At 38.2% G+C, this 26,717-nt stretch overlaps 2 protein-coding genes across 2 annotated transcripts in view; one reads left to right on the top strand and one right to left on the bottom strand.

Annotated features, from left to right (window-relative positions):
- Positions 1-422: 422 nt before the first annotated feature.
- On the top strand, positions 423-26,305 carry LOC123870781 (lysosomal alpha-mannosidase-like). The gene is made up of 29 exons (XM_045914198.1): positions 423-784; positions 2,608-2,710; positions 3,078-3,159; positions 3,755-3,940; positions 4,354-4,478; positions 4,556-4,636; positions 5,273-5,409; positions 6,439-6,572; positions 8,446-8,566; positions 8,968-9,075; positions 9,599-9,701; positions 10,249-10,339; positions 10,725-10,815; positions 11,187-11,304; positions 11,574-11,731; positions 12,445-12,522; positions 14,326-14,493; positions 16,073-16,224; positions 16,721-16,842; positions 17,383-17,534; positions 18,420-18,546; positions 21,358-21,485; positions 21,754-21,868; positions 22,484-22,652; positions 23,155-23,255; positions 23,621-24,124; positions 24,205-24,540; positions 25,186-25,330; positions 26,114-26,305. Exons 1-29 carry the CDS (start codon positions 683-685, stop codon positions 26,241-26,243), a joined length of 4,167 nt encoding a protein of 1,388 aa, XP_045770154.1. The 5' UTR covers positions 423-682; the 3' UTR covers positions 26,244-26,305.
- The window catches only part of LOC123870778 (acetyl-CoA carboxylase), a 68,464-nt gene continuing 62,419 nt past the window's right edge, over positions 20,673-26,717 (bottom strand). Inside the window, exon 57 of the transcript XR_006797152.1 lies at positions 20,673-20,685. The gene's annotated coding sequence lies outside the window, so the exon portion shown is untranslated. The remainder of the gene's footprint in view (positions 20,686-26,717) is intronic.

Genomic DNA, 26,717 nt, shown 5'->3' with positions numbered 1-26,717 from the left:
TCGCGGACAACATCTATTTTCTAAAGTAAGTGATTTATTCAGATCTCTACCACATTAATAGACTTACTGACTGACATAATATCAACGTGACTTCGTGTATGTACCCACTGACCTACATAAAGAAAAATAAATCTAAGTAGCTACTATAGGTACATGCAAAATTTCGTTATTCCTAAATAACGAAATCTTGCATGTTCTTAAATGAGAATTTTTATATATGTAGAGCCTTTACTGAACATGACTTAAAATTGCTTACAGTAAAAAATCAAAACGAATTACTAAAAGATAAGACTCTTTAGTAAAACAAGATGCCCTTTTAGAATAATAACATTAGAAGGAACTCTTGTAGTTTCGTCCAGTCCGTCTGTCTGGTGTACGTAAAAAATAGACTGAAAGCTGTATGAAAACGCCCTTATAAGTTGCTCCACGATGTAACGTAATGTTCATTTTCAGTACTCGCCTGGTTTTTCACCAAAGAGCTGATATTTGAAATCTTTAAATTAAGAAATCCTTTTGAACTCCGTAGGCATAATTTTATTGTGGTTTTTTAAACTCTTATCTACTTAAGTTATTGTTAATTTGATTTGATTACTTATTGGTATTACAAAAAAAAATGTATCTTAATTAAACAATTAAAATTATATAAAAGTTAATGTACGTTACGCAAAAAATGTAAAATAAAATGCTCAATCAAAAACAAATTAATGCAATAATTTTAATTTTATTTGTTTGTATAAAGAAAAGTGAATTAACGACTAAACCAAAAATTGAATGTGGTTACAAAGTAAGTCATCACACTAATATTATAAAGGCGAAAGTTTGTATGTGTGTGTGTGCGTGTGTGTGTGTGTGTGTGTATGTTTGTTACTCCTTCACGCAAAAACTACTGGACGGATTTGGCTGAAATTTGGAATGGAAATAGATAATATCCTGGATTAGCACATAGGCTACTTTTTATCCCGGAAAATCAAAGAGTTCCCACAGGATTTCAAAAAACCTAAATCCACGCGGGCGAAGTCGCGGGCATCGGCTAGTATTTTTATAAGCTCTTTGCAATGTTTGCTCATTTCCAGTACAACACCACATAATATTATGACGTATCCAATTAGGGGTAGGTATGGGTATCATTAAAACTGCCACAGCTCTTAGTCTGCTTCCATTTTAGACTGCATCGCCACTTCTTCTTTCTTTCTCCACTTATCACCAGCTGAGATTGCAGTCAAGGGCTATTTTGTATCAGAATAAAAAAAGCCGGCCAAGTGCGAGTCGGATTCGCGCACCGAGGGTTCCGTACCCAGATATATTTCGACATTTTGCACGATAAATCAAAAACTAGTATGCATAAAAATAAATATAAACCTCTTTTAGACTGTACTCTAAAACAGGTAACGCCCTTTCATATTAATATGATACCCCACTTGGTAAAGTTATCTTGCTTTGAAAATTTAACACACACTTTTTTTTAATGATGTAACCACAAATTCATGGTTTTAGGATTTATTCCTTTACTTGTGCTACAAGATCTACCTACCTGCCATATTTCATGATTCTAGATCAATGGGAAGTAACCTATAGGTTTTCTTGACAGACACGACGGACGGACGGACAGACAGAGAGACAGACAGACAGATATAACAAAGTAATTCTACAAGGGTTCGGTTTTTCATTTTGAGTTACGGAACCATGAAAACAGTGAAAGAAAACATCGCGAGGAGACCTGCATGACTCGGAGTTCTCCATAATGTTCTCGAAGTTGTATGGAGTCTGCCAATCTGGCACGGTCAGCGTAGTGGATTATAACCTGAATTAAATGCTTCTATAAAAAAAGACTGTTCCACTCCACTCCGTGGGTATGCGTTGTATCTTTCCTTAATAGCAGTCAAGGGCGTACCTTGCAAATGCAATTAATTTAAATAAAGTAAAAAATAAAAATAAAACTCATTTATTCCCAGAATGCATTACATTTTATTAAATAAAAAATAAAATAAAATAATAGTTAAAAAATAAAGTTAGTTTTGTTAGTTATAATACATTTTTGTATTCTTAAATTGCTAAGTTGTTATTAGTATTGCCAGTAATTGTTAGTAGGTAGGTACAGAATTTGTTTTAAATATACCTACATGTAAGAAAATAAAAATAAAATGTATGTTTATGAGATACGGGACCTCGGGTAAAGGCCTCCTCCAACTTCTTCCGTTGCTCTCTCTCCTTACCAAGCTCCACCCAGTTTTCCCTTGCTTTTTTGGCGGAAAAACTGCAAATTACTTTAAAAATAATTAACAAGTGTGAATTAAAAATTTATAACACCCCCGACAAGTGAAGGTTACAGTAACTAGAAAAGAGTTGATAATTTTCAAACGGCTGAACCGATTTTCTTGGATTATAGAACACTCTCGATCAAGTCACCTTTCAAACAAAAAAAAAATTAAAATCGGTTCATTAGTTTAGGAGCTACGATGCCACAGATACACAGATATACACGTCAAACTTATAACACCTCTCTTTTTGGGTCGGGGGTTAATAAAATACTTCCAAAGGTACTATAAGATAAGTAGGTATGGTACTCCGTAACAATGGTGTTTATCTGCTCTTTGTTCAATTTTGTAGCAATGTCCTCCAACGAAAGACGGGGCGCTGAACGTGCACATCATACCACATTCACACATGGACGCTGGCTGGGTGAAGACCTTCGATGAATATTACTATGGCAGTAAGCAGTTTTTAGTTTACCTTAGTCAAAGTCAAAGTTAAAGTCAAAATCATTTATTCAAAATAGGTACAATTGTACTCCTTTTGATGGTCGGAATTGTTTTTGTACGATATAGTGGTGATAATTTATTACGTAACTTAAAACTAAAGATACGAGGATTCCAAACGCGCTCATGTCTGAGAAGAGCCCACAACAAACTACGCCGGGTATCCTTTTTTTTATTATCACCAATTTACAAAATAATAATACTTAATGTGTGAATTCAGGTTTTTGATAATGATCTACTCATATTATCTACTCCTGTTTCTGCGGTATAATATTTCCCAATGACGAAATATTCACTACAACCAAATCAATGTTTTTGCAGCTAAAATGACGATCAGTACAGCAAACGTCCAGATAATTTATCACTCCGTTCTCTCAGAACTTCTGCATGACAAAAGAAGAAAGTAAGTCTTCTCTCTACTACATATTCAACTATGAAATTGGCATTCCACGTCTCTTTTTAATAATTATTTTTTCTACCTTCTGAATTGCCGTGCGTTATCGGTCACTTAGTTTAAAATATAGGTTCAAAAATAAAAATAATGAAATCATACTAAAAGTTTTTTTTAAGTTTTTTGTTACTAACACTATATGGATTTTTGTTGTCCGATTAATAAATAAATTATTATTATTATTATAAAAGTAGATCTGTTTGTTTATTAGTCACTAATTTCTCTCACTCGAAGAACTAGATTCCTAAACTTCTCTACAGAGTTTGACTATCATAAAGGTTATTTCAAACCAAGGTTTCGTACAGTAAGTTACCGCTTAAGACTATTTTTAAACCAAAATTAGGGCTGAAATCTACAGAGTGCTCCTTGACTTTACTTAAGTTTCAGTTAAAACGAGACAGATTTATGCCAGCCGGCATAACGCTGTCTCGTTTTAACAGTATCTTATATCTGAGCAAAGGCAAAGTGCGCTCTATACATCTTAACCTAAGAACGTCTTATGACCATTAATAGTGGTCATCATCTCAAAATTAAGATGCATTTTCAGGTTCACCTTCTCAGAGACAGCTTACTTCTGGCGCTGGTGGAAGGAGCAGCGAGCAAGTACCCGAGCCACCTTCAGGGCCCTGGTGGCGGAAGGTCGCATCGAGTTCGCTGGCGGCGGCTGGGTGCAGGCTGACGAAGCCACGGCTGACTACCTCCAACTGTTGGACCATTATACTTGGGGACTTCGGTAAGATTTTAAAATTTAAGGGGTTTTTGAATAAAAATAGTGAGCGAACGCGCAGGCGGATCACCTGATGTTAAGTGATTATCGCCGCCCAAGAACATTTGCATCTCTAAGTCTAAACGAACCGCCAATTACGTTGCTGGACTTTCAGGAATTGTTTGATCTGCCCCTTGAATTAGCTTAGTTGAAGATATTGATCAAATCATTACCAAACTAAAATGGGATCACCTCGGAAGTATGACTTACCAAATAAATAAATAAAATATCAAAATCAGTTCATATTTGGCGGAGTAATCGCGTAACAAACATACAAAAAAAACACAGTCGAATAGAAAACCTCCTCTTTTCTTTGAATTCGGTTAAAAATATCCATTAAATATAATTATTATAAGTAGGTATAAGTACTATTTGTACAGAAAGCTGAACGACACACTTGGACCCTGCGGTAAGCCGAAAGCTGCGTGGCAGATTGACACATACGGACATACAAGGGAGCACACCTCGTTGCTTGCTCAGATGGGCTTTGATGGACTTTTCATAGGTATGATCCCATCTTTTCTGTGCTTCGGTTCATAAATACTAAATGAATACTGTAGTTCATAAAGAATACATTTTCAGGAAGAGTAGACCACAAAGAAAGAGAAGCAATGATAGAAGAGGACAGGATGGAGTTTATGTGGAGAGGAAGTGACGTTCTTGGTAAGTTTTCTATTTTTTTCATATCACTGCAGTCAAATAAATATAACTCTGACCTTGAACCTAGGCAGTAGGTATCAATTATTTTTAGGGAAGGTGGGAAAGAAAGAACAAAGAAAAAACATTTTACTAACTTTATTTGTTACATAATACCTATTTACATTTCTTCCACTGTGTTAAAGTACAGTACAACCATATCTCTACTATCTACTGCAGTCCAAAGCCAAAATACCCGAGTACGGAACCCTTGGTGCGCGAATCTGACTCGCACTTGGCCGGTTTTTTAAAGCTTAAAACTTAAAGCTTATCTAATGAATTGTACAAGTAATGGAATAGTGCCAAGAATACTGGCTGTATTTCCGCACTGATCCAGGCTGATCCTATGGTTAAAAAATGAGCTAGCCTTTCTGTCACCAGAAGCACTAAGGGTGAGATCTATAGAGCGCGCTCTGCCTTTGCTTAGACTTAAGACAGAGTTAAAACGAGACAGAGCTATATCTCTCACATAAATCTGTCTCGTTTTAACTCAATCTTAAGTCAGAGTAAAGTCAAAGTGCGCTTTATAGATTTCAGCCTAAGACTCCGTGACCCCAGGGTCTTCACGGCAAACGGAACAAAAATTTATTTCCCCTTTTGCAGGTAAAATGTCTGATATCATGACCCACACGCTGTTTAACCTGTACAACGCACCGGACGGTTTCTGCTTCGACTTCCTGTGCAGCGACGAGCCGATCGTCGACGACCCAGACAGCAGAGTTTACAATGCTGACAAACGGGTCAGTTTACATATGTATCAGATATTAAAAACGCTAGGCGTAAAAACTCGGGTATTGACAATCTGTCCGCGGAAAAAACTCGCGTACTTTACGAAAAACACGAACAATATACTAGAAAAGCTCTTGCTCACAGGAAAGATCCAAGGAAAGACGGCACGCTTATTTCGAGGCATCGCGTCGGATGGTAGCTTTATTCCGTAGTTTTACTCCTGCCTACCTGCATCTATACTAATAAATAAAATTGGAGTGTCTGTCTGTAATTTCGAAATAACTACCGCATACTAAGGTCATATGGTTATTTGAACGATGATATAACTGAATCACGCGTTTTTAAAAATTTTGTCTGTCTGTCTGTCTGTTTGAAAAGGCTAATCTTGGGAACGGCTGAACTGATTTTGACGGGATTTTCACAGACAAGTAGATAATTGACCAGGGAGTAACATAGGCTACTTTTTTAACCGACTTTCAAAAAGGGAGTTGTGTTTTTCTACCTATGTACACCGAAATCTCCGAGATTTCTGAACCGATTTGCGTCATTTCTTTTTTAATCGATAGAGAAACTTTGCGACATTGTTTCATAAAAAATTTGGAGTCCAACTCCTCAATCCTGATGCTGCAGGGGATCTGACCAATCCACGCGGGCGAAGCTGCGGGCATCAGCTAGTCAATTATAATTACAATCGCAATTGTTGTTATTGGCTAAAATGTTATTCTTGCATTGTAGCCAATAGTGAGCGAGCGTAAACCAATCGGAGATGATTACGATCGTGACACTGTAGCTGTCATTCTACCGCAATCTACTGGTGAATGAAGCACTTGGCTATAAAACGACTAGGTATTTCTGATTTCATCCCGACCCCTAGCCATGGAATTAGGTAGTACTTATTATTTCCTACATCCATGCCTCTACTCTAATATTTTTTGACAGATATCGATTGAGGAACAAACCGAGAGTTTCGTCTCTCTATTTCAGAGGCCTTTGATGTAAATTGTAAAGCACAATTATAAAAAGTTTATTCGATCTTCCAGGTCAACGACTTCATATCTCAGCTCGAGCGGCAGGCGAAGTACTACGATCATGACAACATCATGGTGACCATGGGCGGAGACTTCACCTACCAGAGCGCGGCGCACTGGTTCATGAATATCGACAAACTTATCAAGTAATTCCATGCTCCATGTATTCATTTCTTCAGAGCTGATAGGTTTCATTTATTCAAGACTAGCTGATGCCCGCGACTTCGTTCGCGTGGATGTGGGTTTTTTTTAAATTCCCGTGGGAACTCTTTGATTTTCCAGGATAAAAAGTAGCCTATGTGCTAATCCAGGGTATAATCTATCTCCATTCTAAATTTCAGCCCAATCCGTCCAGTAGTTTTTGCGTGAAGGAGTAACAAACATACACACACACACACATACAAACTTTCTCCTTTATAATATTAGTGTGATTAGTGTGATATTAGTGTGATGAGTATGTTTTTGTAAGATATAATCGATCATCTATCTAATAAAAAACCAAAGCATGAGGCTTTTCCTCACAGTTGGCCTAATAAGCCAGTTGAAGGCTCGTAGCGTAGTTATGCCTCCTCTCGGGATCTAAGGACCCTTCTTTTTTAACCCCCGACCCAAAAAGACGGGTGTTATAAGTTTCACGTGCGTATCTGTGTATCTGTCTGTGGCATCGTATCTCCGAAACGAATGAACCGATTTTAATTTAGTTTTTTTTGTTTGAAAGGTGGCTTGATCGAGAGTGTTCTTAGCTATAATCCAAGAAAATTGGTTCAACCGTTTGAAAGTTATCCGCTCTTTTCTAATTTTCTTATAGAGGTTTTTGTGTCGGGGCTTTTTAAATTTTGAGTGTTTATCTATTTTATTATTCACTTAGATTTTAAAACAAAACTCAATAAATATATACTCTTATCATTGAATGCAAGAACTAGGAAGGAAGTGGGTATATTTAGACAAATTCCTGAGAATCACAAATAGGTCAGCCACCCGGAAACCGTCATGCTTACTGAATAGACTACATTAATTTAGACTATTCGATAAGTTGACTGAAGACGGCAGATAAAAACATGGCGAATCATTTTAGAATTAATCTATTTTCGATACTGTTACAGCAATAGGTAAGTAGTACCGACTGCCGATGAAAACAGCTAAGTTATTCTTTTTAAATATTATTTTCCACGGAAACATAGGTAATACATTAATACTCTCTGTAAGTGCATAGCTTTTTTTATTCTAAACGCATTTTAAGTTGTGATAGTAACCGACTTTAGGTAATCAATCACACTAATATTATAAAGGCGAAAGTTTGTGTGTGTGTGTGTGTGTGTGTGTGTGTGTGTGTGTGTGTGTGTGTGTGTGTGTTTGTTTGTTTGTTACTCCTTCACGCAAAAACTACTGGACGGATTTGGCTGAAATTTGGAATGGAGATAGATCCTGATATCCTGGTGAGATATCCTGGATTAGCACATAGGCTACTTTTTATGCCGGGTTTCGAAAAACCTAAATCCACGCGGGCGAAGTCGCGGGCATCGGCTAGTAAGCGAATAAAACCGGGGAGTGTAGTGCTCCCTGGATGTCTATAACTCTAGATTGAGAACTTGTTACAAGGCGCTAAATCCATCAAAATCCGAGGCTGAGATCAAGGCTAGGTATAGAGTCAAATGTGATCGATTTATGTAAGAGAAACATTATAAATCTGTCTGTTTGAGCCTTTCGTAATTTTTGAGCCTTTGTTGATCGAAGAGTCAAAGTAACTTTTATAGATCTCAGAGTTCATTAAAGAGGTATGTCTGGTGATAGGCTTCGGCCGCGGCTATTTACCACCCTACTGGCAAAGCCGTGCCGCCAAGCTATTTAGCGTTTCGGTACGATGCCGTGTAGAAACCAAAGGAGTATGGGTTTAATGAAAACTGCCATACCCCTTCCAGGTTAGCCCGCTTCCATCTTAGACTTCATCATCACTTACCACCAGGTTAGATTGCAGTCAAGGGCTAACTTGTATAAAAGGAATATATTTGAATTCTCCAGCCACGTGAACACGCACCCGGCCAACATGTCCGACATCAACATATTCTACTCGACGCCATCTTGCTACCTGAAAGCTATATACTTGTACGGGAGACGGGATAAAGCGATTTATACTGAAAAGGTAGTTGCTTCTTAATGTATCATCACCTAATAGCTGATGCCCGCGACTTCATAACATAGGATTTTAAAATCTCGTGGGAACTTTTTGATTTTTCGGGATAAAAAGTAGCCTATGTCATCCTCCACCATGCAAACAAACACTCTTTCGCATTTATAATAATGATGCGCGTCTATGCGGATTCAATTTTGTTAAAATCTCCTGATAAGTCTTATGATTTTCATGGATAAAAAGTAGGTAGACGATGTCCTTCCCGGGATGTACAGGCTATCTTTGTGCCAAATTTCATCAACACCGGATGAGCCCAAGGGATGAGCCATGAAAAAGTAGCACAGTGACAGATACACTTTTACATTTTTAATATTAGTATGTACCTACTTACCTATGTATCGATAACTTTTTAGAGTGACCACTTACCATACGGTAGCGATGCAACCACATACTGGACTGGATTTTATACTTCAAGACCGAGTCTCAAATATTTTGTCAAAAGAGCACATATTTTCTTACAGGTAACTATTTGAGCATGCCTATTTGAATTTAACCTATTTTAAAAACTATGCTAAGATTTAAGTGCAGCTATACGTAATTATCATCAATTCATCAATTGCTTCAAATGTCTGTGATACCTATCACTATAGGTCATGCCTGAAAACCAGGGCTGCAGTCGACTGACTACCGCATCATGCTAATATGCTCCCAAATTCCCATCTTAAAATACTCCAATCGGAAGTGTTCCCACTAGATTACCACATGGGGCTATTCAAGGTGCGAACCAACAAATTCCTGAAAGGCCGGCAAAGCATCGGCGGTTCCTCTGGTGCTGCAAATGTAATCACGTAACATCAGGTGACCCGCCTGCTGGTTTGCTGGCTATTTTTTTATAAAAAAAAGGCAGTGCCCCTTTCAATCAACATAGATTTAAGCTAGTTTAAGTGGGTATCTTGGTGTCGAGGAACCAAGTAAACAATTGTACTGTTTATATCATAGACTCCCCCGAAGTAACAGCTGTTTATATCAAACCATATGTTGCAGGTAGTAAAACAGCTCTCAGTTCTATCTCGTATGGGTGACTCGTATGAACTGCACTTGTTGAGACATGCCGTCAGTTTGATGTTGCACCATGATGCCATTACAGGTACCTAACTCTTAGACCTTTCTTTTATCCTAGCATTGTTAATGAAGTGAATTTTGGGGCTGGATGGACTGCAAGCTGACTGCGATTGCAGTTGAGTTGCAGTAGCACCTGACATAGTCAGCGAGCAGTTGTTGTACCACCGGGCACTGCACGCAGACTGCGTAGTCAGTCGGTAGTTGCGATGCACATGACGTGTGAACTGTACAATAACCATATCCAAACTGCAGTGTTACTTGAGAAATATAACTACGACACGACACGGTTCGCCTCTTCGACGGCTCTCGCGTAACTCTACCTTTTAGGCGAGAGAGAATATAATATGCGATAGAAAGAAAGGCATTTACTAAATATTAGGCCGCAGCGCTGTGCAAGCTAAATTGCTCTTTATTGCGTTGTAACAAGAGTCGCTTTTTATTTTAACAACGCTATTTATTTGCGGAGCGATTATTTTGTACTTTAAAGGTATACTTGCTTGAAAAATATGCTTTTATTTGTTAGTAGTAAAGTAAGAAAATCATGACATGACTTTGGTTATTTGGTTTTTTAGGTACCAGCCAACAGCATGTCGCAAACGATTTTATAAAAACGATATCTGAATCTATTGAAGCCTGTTCCAAGAAAGTGTCACAGTTTTTGGGGTAAGCGAGAGTTTATTGAAAAAATATCTGGCTTTGTGCATAAACTGTGTATAGTAATTGTTCTATTTCACGTAGACTATTCAGTGTTATAGTATAGTAGTAAGTGTAACGATAAGCCTTAACGCATTTATGTGCGTAACGGAAACCGCGTCGCAAGTGGAGTGGAGTGGAGTGGAGTGGAAACATAGCCAAATGGTCTTCGTGAAATAGAAAATGTATAGTAGATTAAACTCACATCATGATAATTGACTCAGGATTTCCTGAGCCTAATCATGATGATCAGGATTAAATACTTTATACATACTTTGACTTTATTACTAAAGCCTTTTCCTTCGTTACATATGTACCAAACCTACCTGCTAACTGATATTTTTAATTCTTGTAGGATTTTGACTCCCACTTGGGGTGGAAGCAGGCGTCCAAAAAATAACCAACAATTTGTTGTGTGTCATCAACTCAATATGAGCCAATGTCGCGTAAGTATTTATTTGATTTTTTTCGGGCTCATATTTTAGGTTTTTAGGATAGGTTTTTAAAGATCCCGTGGGAACTGTTTAATTTTCTGGGATAAAAAGTTGCCTATGTCAATTAGATGGACGCCAGCTACCTCGGTACCCATACAAATCGGTTACACGTATGGGCCTTTAAGAATCCCGTGAACTCTTTGATTTTCCCAGATAAAAGGTAGCTTATGTCCTTCCCCGGGATGTAAGCTAACTCTGTACCAGATTTCATCAAAATCGGTTTAACTTTTGGGCCTTGAAAACAGACAGACAGACAGACACACTTTCGTATTTATGATATTATAGTATGGATTTATTCGTAATATTTCTGCACGTTTGCACAGTTTGCAGAAGGTCAGGAATCACTGTTGTTGCTCGTGTACAACCCGCTCAGCGTGAAGACGTATTACCACGTGCGGTTGCCGGCCATCGCGCTCCACTACTCCATTAGAGACTTTAACGGTTAGTTTATACATTTATGACCTAATGTATGACTATTTACAATTCTCCCGCTGTTAGGCAGATACGCAATACCACTGATTACAATCTAGATTAGATTAGGTTACTACATACTGTGTCGGGTCAACCAAAACGGCTTGAATAGAGCTTTAAACCTTGAAGTAGCGACTCTGTGAGCAATAGCTGATTATTTCAGTCTCACTCTCATATTTTTTCACAGTTTATGATAATAATTCATAGTAACCGGCCTAAAAGTGAATATTACTTCACAGATGAAGAAGTGGAGTACCAACTGGTACCGCTCTCAACAGCGATCATCAACCTGCCCGGACGGAGCTCCACGGCAATACAGGAGCTCTGCTTCGAGGCTGAGAACATCCCTCCTCTGGGTTACACATCCTACTACATCACGCCTATAAGGGACCAGCTGGTATATCCATGCATCTATCAGTCTACATGTGACCACTGCTTTCCAAGAGCACCCTACTGTACTTATTATTATTCCATATCGCATACCTATTCGTAAATTCATAGGTCCATCTGACTGATAGCCGGGATAGCCTAGTGGTTAAGACGTCCGCCTTATATTTGGTAGGTCAGAGATTCATCCCGGGTACACACCTCTAACTTATCGGAGCTATGTGCGTTTGCAATTAAAACATCGATTGCATTACCTAACGATGAAGGGAAACATCGTGAAGAAATCTGAGGGTTTCCATAATGTTCTCAAAAATGTGGGCACTTTGCCAGCGTGGCGGACTATGGCCTAAAACCTTCTCATTCTGAGAAGAGATCTTGTAAAGTAATGGATTCATCATGATGTATCAATATTTAACTACTTACAACGCACGTAACTCCATAACTCCTGCTATCCAACCCGGATAGCAGGCGGACCCCTCACAACATTGCTAGTCAGTAAACTTTTGATAAACTTATTATTATTTTCGTCATTCATAATCATAGAGTCTAGAAAATATAATAATAATTCAATGTTCATAATTTGGTCAATGCGATCAATATTTTGGCAAATCATTTTTCAGATCCGAGACTAACCGATTCCAAGGTATCGGATCCAAAAAACAATCTTTTTTCTACACGTATCTTTTTTCGTATTTTATTGTATGATTATTTTCCTTTGTACAGGCAGAAGGTCAGTTCGTGAAAAAATCTAAACAGAATCCAGAAGCGGAACAAGAGTTAATACCCTACATCTCTAACGAGGTGAGAACTTTGGTGACCTTAAATACCCAACAAGTGATGTGATAAAATTGTGTGTGCACTTTGACCGCCCTTGCGTTTGGATTTCTTAAGACGAGTTTCTTGTAATTAAGTGTCACATAACAAGTGTAAATTAAAAATTTATAACAGCCCCGACAAGTGAAGGTTACAGTAACTAGAAAAGAGCTTTCAAACGGCTGAACCGATTTTCTTGCATTGTAGCTAAGAACACTCTCGATCAAGTCACCTTTCAAACACAAAAAACTAAATTAAAATCGGTTCGTTAGTTTAGAAGGTACGATGCCACAGACAGATACACAGACACACAGACACACAGATACACACGTCAAACTTATAACACCCCTCTTTTTGGGTCGGGGGTTAAAAATACCTTTATTTTATGACATTCGTTGCCATTTGGACAAGTTCCCCTGCGTAGAAGTGGCTGTGGGTTTATAAGCGCTCCTCGAGGTCCGGCAGCGGCAATGTGGGGATTAAGTGTTATTTTTTAACCCCCGACCCAAAAAGAGGGGTGTTATAAGTTTGACGTGTGTATCTGTGTGTCTGTGTATCTGTGTGTCTGTGTATCTGTGTATCTGTGTATCTGTCTGTGGCATCGTAGAGCCTAAACGAATGAACCGATTTTAATTTAGTTTTTTTTGTTTGAAAGGTGGCTTGATCGAGAGTGTTCTTAGCTATAATCTAAAAAAATCGGTTCAGCCATTTAAGAGTTATCAGCTCTTTTCTAGTTTTCTTGTAGAAAAGAAGGTTAGATAACCGTTAGGTTCATAATATTATGTCAATAGACAAATGTCAAGCTGTCAAGATGGACGTTGCCTAAATACATAATTATTTATTTGAAAATGATGTTTTGGAAAACTCAAATACTTTGGATCGTCGGGGGTGTTATAAATTTTTAATTTACACTTGTCTATGTTAATGTATAATTTGTCTAGGTCCGGTAGTTAACAAAGGCTATAGGTATAGTCAGCACTCTATCGGCAAAGCCATACCACCAAGGTATACTGATAAGATGCCGCGGAGAAACTAATATCATACCCACTCCAGATTAGCTCGCTTTCAAGTTCCATCACCGCTCATCATCAAGTGAGTTCGTAGTGAAGGGTAAAACCCTTGTAAAAAACTTGTCATGAAACAAAAATGTAACTCTACAATGAAGATATCCTCTATTTAGTCTCTACTCTTTATCTTCATTCAACGACTTAAATCTGTTCTGTAATTCGTTAGTTTCACTTTTTTTTGGTAATGTTCCGGTAGACATTTAATAAGAATTACATGTTTTAAAACTTTAATACTGTAAATGTACAGTTTGTAGTTAATGTCTGTAACGTACCTAATGGACCTGACGTATCTAATGCATTAATTACAAAAATAGCCACATAGTTAGACTTAGAAGAGCCTCTCATCGCCATATCAGAGAAATAGGGTTTCGAATTTCAAAAGGAAAAAGGGAAGCCTTATAGGATCACTTTGTTGTCTGTCTGTCTGTCCGTCTGTCCGTCTGTCGTGTCTGTCTAGAAAACCTATAGGGTACTTCCTATTGACCTAGAATCATGAAATTTAGCAGGGAAGTAGGTCTTATAGTACAAGTAAAGGAAAATATCTGAAAATACGCCATTTATATATTTACTAAAATCACATAGGTATAGATGGCGCTGTTAACATTATTTTGCAAAATCGCATATAAAAATGTTAAAATATTTTGTACGATAGTACGGAACCCTTCGTATATGAGTCCGACTCGCACTTGACCGGTTTTTTTAGAATTAAATTTCATTGTTCCAGTACATAAAAGTGTCGGTGGATAAGACGACCGGTTTTCTGGAGTCTATCCAGCACGTGGACGGCCCGAGGGTCGTGGTGTCGCAGAACTACTACTACTACAGCCAGAGACAGCAGAGCCTCCAGTCCGGCGCCTACAGCTTCCGCCCGGACAGCGACAGACCTACGCCTGTACGTATTTACTGGTATTGCCAAATCCATCCTTATGAAGCTACTAGCCGATGCCCGCGACTTCGCCCGCGTGGATTTAGGTTTTTCGAAATCCCGTGGGAACTCCTTGATTTTCCGGGATAAAAAGTAGCCTATGTGCTAATCCAGGATATTATCTATCTCCATTCCAAATTTCAGCCAAATCCGTCCAATGGTTTTTGCGTGAAGGAGTAACAAACATACACACACACACACATACAAACTTTCGCCTTTATAATATTAGTGTGATGCTCAGTACTAATAAAATCAGAAACGGCATAGCCTCTAATCAATATCGGGTCTGTCATATAGCTTCCGCCCAGACAACGACAGACCTATGCCTGTACGTATTGACATTTACTGGTATAGGCAAATTCACCCTTGTGAAGTTATGTTCCTACTAATAAAATCGGAGACAGCATAGCCTCCAGTCTGGGGCCTATTGCGTCCGCCCGGACAGCGACAGACCTACGCCTGTACGTATCATTTACTGGTATTAACCCACCCTTTCCTTCAAATTCACCCTTGTGAAATTATGCTGCGCCGTTAAGTATGTACTAGAGTTGCCATACGAGTTATACGTATGTGAATTTGTGTTCTTGGAGTCTTCTAGCGGAACTTTATGACTATGATAGAAAACTTTGATACCAAGTATGTATACATAAAAGAAAAAACATTTCACGATTACAAAAAGCTTTTGATTCTTCCCAAATGTAGGTATTCTTGTCAGGTTACTAAGGCCACTTTCAAAAATTCTTTTTTCCATTTTTCCAGCATCGAAACAAAGAGGTTGTTAAACTCCATTTGTGTGAAGATAATACGGATTTTGAAAATATATAGGACCATAATTTCAGACTGGTTTCCTGAGATAGTAAATAGCGCAGTTCACGGACAGACATCTGCAGTAAAAAACCTGTCTAATAGAGCGTTCGAAAATAGTCCCTGGTTGAATACCAAGGCCAAGAACGAATTAGGAACCAAGATAGATCTGTGTCAAGATTATTTATTTACTTGAGACAATTCAAAGATTCTTATACTAACGGCATAACGTATAACTGAGTAGGTTCCTGCGGTGGTGGAGCGGAGCGGAGGGGTGTGATGACGTGACGCGAGAGCTCAGTGATTCCTCAACTTGTGACAACTGTCATCCTCCCGCACCGCTCCACTACCGCAGGAGCCTACTCACTTATACGCTGTACCTATATTTGATACTAGATGATGCCCGCGATTGCGTGGATTTAGGTTTTTAAAAATCCCGTGGGAACTCTTTGCTTTTCCGGGATAAAAATTTGCCTATGTCAATTTTCAGGACGCGAACTACTTCGTACCCATATAAATCGGATAAACGGATGAGCCTTTAAGAATCTCGTGGAAACTCTTTATTTCCCGGGATAAAAGTAGCCTATATCCGTCCCCGGGATGCCAGCTAAGTTTGTATCAAATGTCATCAAAATCGGTTAAACTGTTGGGCCGTGAAAAGGTAGCAGACAGACAGACAGACACACTTTCGCATTTATAATATTACTATTGATATTTTGGTCTTCATTTTGTCTCCAATCAGGTGACAGAAAAGGCATCATACCACACCATCCGCGGGTCACTAGTGAAGGAGATTCGACAGCGATTCAGCGACTGGGTGACACAAATCATCCGGCTCTACCGTGGCGAAGAGTTTGTGGAGATCGAATGGATTGTTGGACCTGTGCCTATCGGGTATGAAACCTAACCACGGCCTTTAAAGGCCATCAGCCCATTAAATAGACCCTTTATTGGATCATGGTCTTAGGAAAGATTTTCGAAGACGTATCAGGTGCAATGGTGTCCAGTTTGGCCTTATAAGGGCGACATCCCAAGTTCCTGTGCTCTATAGTCAGAATTTCTAAATTTGTTCAGTCTGGTTCGGTACGAGGCTTCAGGCTTCAGCTAAGGCCAGTAGTTAGCACCATGACCGTAGCCAGGAGGGATGGATGGGGTGATTTTGGGGTCAATCTTGGGGGCAAATCCAATCAATTTCTGGCTACGGTCATGGTTAGCACATTAAACTACACATCCGTACAATCAAGCGATTTAGGGTTCTGGTACGATGCCATATAAGAACCGATCAAGGCTGGGTTTTTTAAATTATTATATTCCTCAATGCACTTCCATATTAGACTGCAATTTATTTTGTTCTCGAATAAAACACCTTCTTTCGTCAATCATTTTTCAGAACGGATCTTGGCAAGGAAGTAGTATCAATATTCAAGACGAACATAAGCAACAACGGCATCTTCTACACTGACTCCAACTCTCGCCAGATGATGAAGAGGACCTGTTGGAATGAATCCACTAGTCAGTATTGACATGGTCAAACAAATTGCTCCATTTGATAACGTCTTCCCTTTATCTTGTAACTTCCAAAATCCTCTTGTCAGACCTCAACAACTGTTTAAGAATTTCCAGTTTCCATCATAGCCCTGAGGTAGGTTTACGTTTGGCAGATTTTCTATCCAAAAACTAACAAAATTTAAACAATCAGTCAAATAATATTTATTTGGCAATTGAAATCTCGGCCCATAAGAAAAAAAAACGTTATAATTCCCATGAACAGAGGTCAATGCAGACCAAGAAGGCGAATTTTGTGAGCACACTTGAAAACTTCAACCTGACCAGACGCTGTCGGACAGACGGACAGACAGACAGATAGACAACAAAGTGATCCTATTAGGGTTCTGTTTTTCCTTTTGAGGTACGGAACCCTAAAAAACACTTGATGATATGGCTATAGATAGTATATACTATATTTCTACTTTCTATTACTACTATACTACTACTTTCTATAGTATATACTATAGAAAGTACATATTCACCTCCTAAATGTACTCTATGAAGGTCAGCAACAAAAGAAACGTCTACCAGCTTGCTTCTACCCGGTCACATCACGCATCTGCGTGCAGTCTCAGAACAGCAGCGCGGAGCTGTGCGTGCTCACGGACAGGGTGCAGGGAGCCACTTCTTACAACGAGGGGGAGATCGAGCTGATGGTATGTTGCCACAGGACATAGGTCTCTATAGTGACTGTCCATATAGAGTCAAATCAAATAGCAGTTGTTAGCATGTTCGCGTTTTAGACTCTTTTCTCAAATCATTGGGAAAAAGTGTTTCTACGGTTAGCTTGAAAACCACCCTGGTGTTAAAATTATTATTTTATGAGAATTTATGGCATTAACTAAAAGATTATTGAATATTTTTTCAATGCTAATTAAGTAGGTATTTTAATTTAAGTTACGTATTGTATGGTAAAATATTCTTTGGATATAAGTAACGATGTTCCTAGTCTTAGATGGAAATGCTCTAACCTGGATAGAGCGATCACTCTGCTATACCCCTGTATGGTAGAATCGCTCAATTCAAATTCAAATTCAAATTATTTTTATTCAATTAAACTTTTACAAGTGCTTTTGAATCGTCAAAATAATCTACCACTGGTTCGGAATGCTGTTCCTACCGAGAAGAATCAGCAAGAAACTCGGCGGTTGCTCAAATGTACAATTTACAATAATATGGCGCTTTGCAAAAATGTTGTCGACGCTAGTTATTTATATACATATCGGTCATGTAATAGTTTGTAATATAAGTATATATAAAATGTTAAATATGTATATTTTTAGCGTTCCTTAATAAATAAAATAAAAAATATAAAAAATATGCCTATCACCTTATGGTACCTCCAAATTGCCAGTAGTTTACTTAGATAGTTTTAGTTTAAATGATGAGTTTAGATGGAGAAAAGATGGGGAATTTAATGATGACATCCAACCAAAGTCAATTTAGAACAAACAATATACCAAAACAACATAATTTGGAACTTCTAGCTTAAGTTTCAATAGCCTTACACTACTGAGCCATAGAATTCTTCTTTATACTAGATTCATAGAAGACTGCTAACAGACGACGGCTTCGGCTTGGAAGAATCGTTAAACGAAGAAGCATTCGGAGTAGGCTTGGTCGTGAAGGGCAAACACAGGATCTTCTTCGGCAATTTCAGACTGGATGGTAATTTTTTTTGATAAATATAAGAACTTACTCTTATTTCGAAAAAAATTAAGCGCTACAAAAAGACAAAAGTATTCCGAGAGTTCCCTATCGATCTCTGTCATCCTTATACTCAACTAGCTGCCGCCCGCGACTTCGTCCGCGTGGATTTAGGTTTTTCGAAATCCCGTGGGGACTCTTTGATTTTCCGGGATAAAAAGTAGCCCATGTGCTAATCCAAGATATTATCTATCTTCATTCTGAATTTCAGCCAAATCCGTCCAGTGGTTTTTGCATGAAGGAGTAACAAACATACACACACACACACACACACACATACAAACTTTCGCCTTTATAATATTAGTGTGATAGTGTGACAAGCCTGTGGTTTCAGTACACGCAAAGGGCTTACAATGCGTTGCGAGTCCATTATAATAATGTGGTCAGGATTTTTGCAGCGCCTTCGGTTCTGTAGTGCATCAGCTTTGTTTACCAAGATGCGTATAGATGGCTTTGATGCCATCAGGCGTAAGAAAATAGCATTAGTAGGAAATGGCATGGTGGTGGTGCGTGTGGCTTGCTTGGTGGCTGGCTTTTCCTGCATGTTTATCAGTGCCAGGGCGGGCAGTGCATGTCGCATGCTGCATGTTGCACCATACAGATTTCATTGGTTTGGCGGATTATAACAAATTAAGCTTTTGGTTCCTTGTATACGAAAATTGCATCGCTATTGTCCAGAGTCCGTGGAAGCAGCAACAGCATCCTGCGCATGATAGCTGATAAGCTGGATGGTCCTCTAGTAAGGAATTATTATTCTTATATCAGGCATTATTGAGGAGATAGACTACAGGCCCATGTTTAAAAATGGGTGGGTCATATGAACCACCAGGTGACGTATACAGGACGATATAAGAGCATAAAATAATAAGTTTCAGCACTATGCCGTCACTTGTAAGCTGTCCAACAGAGTGCTGGTGAGAATTGAAAAGTGCAGGTAGAGTGAGTACATTTTGGTCATATATTTTTGTACGGCATTTTTACCATCGATAGATCCATGAAAAATAATAAGAAAGCGCGCAGTGCCGTAAAAAAATGGTGCGCCACAAAGTCAGTAAATGTTTTGATTTTCTGACAATTTCCGGGGTAAATTTGGTCATTTAATTCTGTACGGCACTAGTTTCATACTGTTTCAATACAGCCTCTAATCCATTATTCCGCAACGCCGTACAAAAATCATGCGACAAGGGGAAAAAATTGAGGGTAGCAACCCCCTCTCTTTCCGTGGTCCGGGGGGTGATTTGAAACAACATAAAATTAATTTATTTTGAAAGTGTTTTATGCATAGATAATATTTTTTTACATGCCGTACATTTTCGTTGGTCCAAAGGTTTGTAGGGGATGTGGATATTATATACACACCCGTTCACTTCAGTTAGACGGCATAGTGATTTTATCATATTATCAATTGTTCTCTTCAAAAATATGTTAATGCCGTACAGTATCAGATGGCCATAAAGTACTACACCCTTAAAATGGTAGCGTCATTTTCATCAGCCTAAAAGATATGGTCTGCATTAAAATGTACGGCATAATTTTTTCCTAATTTATTTATCTTAATACTATTTAAAACAAGGGAAAAGCGTAGAAAATTGCTATATTTTATTAATCTATGAATATTTAAACTTTTGCAATAATTTGAAAAATTTCAGTTTTTGTATTTATCTATAATTTTTTTTAGAACAGTTTCTTTTGAACGGCAATACTATATAACAATAGTATTTTACACTATCATGTTAAAAAAAAAGTTGCCGTACAGAGTCAAATGATTTTACAGCTTTAAAAATTAAGTATACCATGAAATTAAGATAATTATTGATACACATTCAAATGAACACTAATTTTTTTACGGCATTATTTTTAATAGTACTTTTGAGTGCTAGATAATGTTTTGGAACCAAAGCCGTACTTTGTCAAATCACCCCCCGGACCACGGAAAGAGAGGGGGTTGCTACCCTCAATTTTTTCCCCTTGTCGCATGATTTTTGTACGGCGTTGCGGAATAATGGATTAGAGGCTGTATTGAAACAGTATGAAACTAGTGCCGTACAGAATTAAATGACCAAATTTACCCCGGAAATTGTCAGAAAATCAAAACATTTACTGACTTTGTGGCGCACCATTTTTTTACGGCACTGCGCGCTTTCTTATTATTTTTCATGGATCTATCGATGGTAAAGATGCCGTACAAAAATATATGACCAAAATGTACTCACTCTACCTGCACTTTTCAATTCTCACCAGCACTCTGTTGGACAGCTTACAAGTGACGGCATAGAGCTGAAACTTATTATTTTATGCTCTTATATCGTCCTGTATACGTCACCTGGTGGTTCATATGACCCACCCATTTTTAAACATGGGCCTGTAGTCTAAGACGTGTGGCCTAGTTGTGCATATCAATCGATTGCAATTGTTAAGCAACGTTGACCCAAGTCGGTAACTGGATGGGTGACCGACTTTGGAGGTCCGTATTTGGATTTTTCGTTTCCTCCGTGCCTTGGAGAGCACGTTAAGCCGTCGGTCCCGGTTATTATCACTAACATCTGATAATAACTGTAGAAACGCATACAACTCACTAAGAGAACGAAACGATAGTGAGTTGTATGCGGAAGAATCTGGGAACCCACCACATTATTATCCCAAGAGAACTCCTGCCATTATGTGATTAATGAAAAGGAGTCATGACCTTCAGCAATGAAGGAATACGACTAAGAAGAGGCATTATGGCACCACTTGCTAGGTACGTACTTAGTAGCCAAACATACATTTCAGTTGACGATCAAACATTTTCGGAGCGGGCGTCCCAGATGGCGCGCAAGTGGACGTTCGAGCCGTGGCTGTTCATGACTCCTGGGGAGAAGATCAGCCGCAGGAAGTGGCAGAATGTCAGAAATAAGAGGGTAAATAATCCATCCATCGATTCAGCCATCACTCAACAAAACTCATGCCTGAGAGTTCTCCATAATGTTTTCAAAGGTGTGTGAAGTCTGCCGATCCGTATTCGACATGGTAAATGAGACCTGTGCTCAGTAGTGAACCGGCGATGGGTTAGTCATGATGATGATGACCCAAAACAATTGTATGATCTTTCAGTCAAAGTCAAAGTTAAAGTCAAATTCATTTAATCAAATAGGGTACTGTTGTACACTTTCTGATTAAACAGTACAGTTTTCAGGTGTTCGTCTCCACGGCCTGCCGCGCCACATTCACGTCCTGACCTTGGAACCGTGGAAAGCAGGCTCAGTTCTCTTGAGGCTCGAAAACACTTTGGAGAAGAATCATGGTAAGTTAAATTAAGTAGGTCAGCTGTTGACTAGAATCTTGGATAAAGTGTTGAATTCATCCAAAACTAGAATATACATAGGTAGGTTCCTACTACTTGTACATTACTCAATAGGCACGGCTTAGTGGAGACCGCTGTCCCTATTCAAGAAATTTTAGAATTTCCCGTGCCGACCGAATTTCTGTTTTTTTTTATTCAGATTCAGTTATTAACCCTTGTGCACTCAAGGGTTCAAATCTCACCTGGTGGTAAGTAATGGTATGTAACTTACCAAGGATCTATCTACTCATTTAATGTCAAAAAACGCAATTGCTGGCAATTTTATGGTGCAGTCTAAAATGGTAATAATTGATGCCTACGCGGCATGGCAAAACGAGCTCGCTAATTACTGATCATAATTTTTATATTATATTTTTTCTTAGTTATTAATTTATTCTCTTCTAACTTATAGTGATGATGCAGTCTAAGATGGAACACGCTTTCCTAGACGATGCCTGTTCACTCTTGACTTGAAGATATTCATATAAAAATTGAAGGGAAAACTGATGCCGGAAGGGCGTTACCATATCCCAGATATTTTTACCCACCCATACCACCAACTACAACCACCCACAGGTTTTCAAAAACGCGAGACTGAGATGCTGGATGAGTTGAGTAATTCGTCTCACATCACTGTGGACTTGCGCAAGATATTCTCGCACTTGAAGATTAGGAGGCTCCGGGAAACCACGCTCGCTGCCAACCAGTGGCTCGATGACGCCAGGCAGATGGACTGGAGCACCAGGTAGAAAATTCTACATTCCTCAATATTAACAAAATGCCGTCGAAAAACTCAAACTTCACATTTAATATTATAAAGGGGAAAGTTTCTGTGTATGTTTGTTACTCTTTCACTCAAAAACTACTGGATGGATTTGGCTGAAATTTAGAATATTAATAGGATTATACCCTGGATTAACACATAGGCTATTTTTAACCCGGAAATTCAATGAGTTCCCACGGAATTTTTAAAAAACCTATATCCACGCGAACGAAGTCGCGGGCACCAGCTAGTTAGTCTAATAAAACCCGTATCAAATTCAAGGGAATTTGAAGGCTTCAAGGTGGATCTGAAATTCAAGCAAATGCTCATACAAATATACATAAAATATACTAAAAAAATTAAAACATTACACAAACTCCATTTTTTTTTTTGGGCAATTGTGTAAAAAATATTAGAGCAATAATAGCAAAAGGACATTATTTAGCAATCAATAGATTGAATAACTAAAAAATTGGTTTTTCAGATACGTTTACTCCGGAGGTGACGACGGCATTTTTCCTGAAGACAATCCTGACTATCCTGATGAAATGAAAGGCACTAAGCCATTGGACATTATAGAGTCCGGTACCTATATAATTATCCTTTGTTCTCCAAAATCTTTGATTGACTTGTAGTATTGTTAAGGTCCACGAATCAATTGTTTTACGGTGTACCTACCTACCTAGGTATTTACCATAAATTTATGTACAAGTTGCTAAAATTGATAAAAATATACGCATACGCGTACTTCGCGTTCTGGATCTCTCGACCTTTCTACTTGAAAAATTTGCTTCTGCTCACGCTAAAGGTTTAAATGGAAGGTTAGAGACCAACTTTAGAATATTTTACAGGACATTCGTGTCGTTGTTGCATCGCTTCACACTGCCAATTTACCAAAAGCCTTAACGTAAAAATAACTATAGGTAACTCATACGTATTATCTTTTGCAGCACATTACTCAGACGAAGAAGACTATACCCATAAGAAAGTGTACAGACACTCGGACAGACGTATCGACGATGGTAAAGCAATATCCAAAATTAAAACTACCCGGGAATTTGAAAACAGAAGAAAAAGATCAGCTAACATCATCGATAATCTTATAGAGCAAAATGAAACTACACAAGAAGTTTTTAAAACTATTGACGCGCGACAGCAAAGGATAAATGCAGATTTAAATATGAACAACACAGTTTTTGGTTACGAAAACAGCACTTTGAAGCCAAAAATGTACAAAAATTCAACTCGGCACATTAGAAAACACACAATAACGACGAAAAAAACACCAAAATTCAATTTTTTGTCGGTAAAAATGAAACCGTCAATCTTTTTCGTCGATTTGAGCAAAACTGAGGAATTGAGGTTTTCAGAGGAAGATATCTCATCGAGCATTAAGAAGCGGTTTTCGAAAAAGAGGAGTAATGAGACGAGAAGTTTTAAAAACGTCGAAACAGGTAAAATAACTGAACAATTGATGTGCAATGCGGTTGATGAAATCAAAGAAACTGTTTTTCACATTTCTTACAATTTTCAGACATCTACCAAGACGATACAGACGATGGGGTAACTAAATCAATATACGATATGTACTACAAAAACTACAGAAGTAAACAGAGGAAGTCTGCCTTCAAACCGCATATAAGGAGCTCAGAAGAGTTCACAGAACGTTCCAGAAAACGCAGAAGAATCAGAAGGGTTAAGAAGAACGATGATAATTATGAAATTACATCGAGAAGGAGTAAGCATAGAAGAAAGGGATCCATAGTGGGCGTGCCGTTCTTTATTACTGATAGATTTGATAAAGAAAACGTAGAATTGGGAAAGGTACGCGGCAGGGAATATTGTCCTGAGGATGTCGGACCAAGAACAGGTTGGCATCCTAAATCCATCTAAGTATGTATCTTGAGTTAGAGAAATTGTAGTAGGACGTAGGACATAATATTTCCTTTTACTAGACGCTTTCAAAATAGATCAGAGTTCTTTTCCAGACACCAACTACTAACACTTCCAGACTAGCTGTACTACTTAGGGACTCATTTTTAGGGTTCCGTACCTCAAAAGGAAAAACGGAACCCTTATAGGATCACTTCGTTGTCTCTCTGTCTGTCGTGTCCGTCAAGGGAATCAAAATCTTACTTCCCATTGCCCTAGAATCATATTTGGCAAGTAGCAATTTCTTATAGCACAAGTAAAGAAAGAATCCGAGAACCGTGAATTTGTGGTTACATCACAAGAATAATTTAAAATGTTCACGATCAAATTATACGTTTACCTAATCACATCATAGATGGTGCTATCCATCATTAACTTAGTGTTGGATGGCTATTATTTCCTACAGGCTACATCTATGGTTTGAGCTAACATAATATTATTATACTTAATACTCGTTTGAGATTTCTTGATGGTACGGATCCCTTCGTATCCGCGTCCTACTCGCACTTATATTATTAGCGGACTTTGAGCTATTCAGGTACTACCTATTACCTTATTCAAATGATGGAATGGGTGTTTCCAGATAAATTATTGAAGCGAGAAACGTCACGGTCGCGGAGCAAACGTCGTCGACGTCGGGACTACCCGGACGACGACGACGACGAAGACAATGAAGATGAAGAAGAGATGGAAGACGAGGGGGATACACAGATTCGGAGAAGTAAGCGGTAAGTATGATTGTATAGGGCTGTCTCTGTTACGTAATCCCATACAAATGACAATGACAGAAACTCAGTGGACGTTAACCATTTTGAGTAGCCAATCAATCTTTAACATGTTTTTACAAAATTCAAAAAACATTTGAAATTCAATTTGAAAACAGTTTCGTTTGTGGTTTGGTATGGTTGGTGACTCAAGATGGTTAACGCCCGTCGCCCATTGCATTTTTTGTCGTTGTCTTTTGTATGGGATTACGAACAGAGAGAGTTTTTTTGCAAATTTTTTGCCCTTCTGTTGAAACGCACCTCTGCTTTGTAGTTGTCAATTATTAGTATCATAATTGTCTCAAATATGGATTTTACTCAGACTTTACTTACGGCCGAACGATAATAAATAATCAATCTATCCTTTATCTGTCAATAACTGTCAATATCTGACATAATTAATGCTCAATCTATCTTTAACTTGTCGATAAGTTACTTAGCAACGCTGTTGTTTGTCAAAAAGACTTTTGACGAATAACAACATAGCTAAATAACTTATCGACAGTAGGTATACAGATAGATTGATTTTAATTTTGGGCCGTAAGTTACTTAGGTAGTATTAACTGTCAAAAAACGTCAAACAATTTTTGACAAATAACAACGTTATTGAAGTAATCTATCGACAGATTACAGAAGGATTGATTTTATTAATTTCAGCCATTTCAACTACAAATTACGCTTTATAGATCTCAGCCTTACAATTAGAAGCCTGAAATGAATCTGACCTCTTCTTATTTTATTTTCCAGAGCAATCATGAACGACGAGCAAACTGAGCAAAGCTCTGAGCCGGAGCCTGAACACGTTATCACGCTCAAGCCGACGCAGATACGAACTTTTATTTTATGGCTCGAGGATAAGAAACCTTATACGTTATAGTTTGTCAATTAGAAATCTTCCAAATATTGGGCTCTGGTGATATTCTCGAACCAAATTTTTAAAATTTGGTTCGAGAATAAAATTTTATTTTAAGGCAATGTTAAGTGTAAATAAAGATATTTTTCATAAAATAAAAAATAAAAAAATAAAAAACAGTAAAATATAGGTAGTAGACCTGACCTAACTTAGTTACATAAATCAAGAAATTAAGGTTATTTTTTTGCTCTTATAAGAACCTATGCAAGTTACAAAGTAGGTTTCCGATGGTCTTTTAAACGCGTAGTCAAGAGTCAGAGTGAACCATAGCACCAGACCACAGATTAAAGATTAGTACGTAGGAGAGTCGAAGATTTGCGATAATTTTTGCGATTCGCGGTGCGAAACATCTACTTTTGTTTCGCGCCGTCATTCCCGCACCAGTGATGTGCGGGTATTAGTATTACTGATAGCATTATATAAATAATAAAATGTAAT

The sequence above is a fragment of the Maniola jurtina genome, chromosome 13 (genome assembly GCF_905333055.1).
Source record: "Maniola jurtina chromosome 13, ilManJurt1.1, whole genome shotgun sequence".
Lineage (NCBI taxonomy): Eukaryota > Metazoa > Arthropoda > Insecta > Lepidoptera > Nymphalidae > Maniola > Maniola jurtina.
The sequence above is the reverse complement of the archived record's forward strand: the minus strand, read 5'-3'. Positions and strand labels throughout refer to the sequence as shown.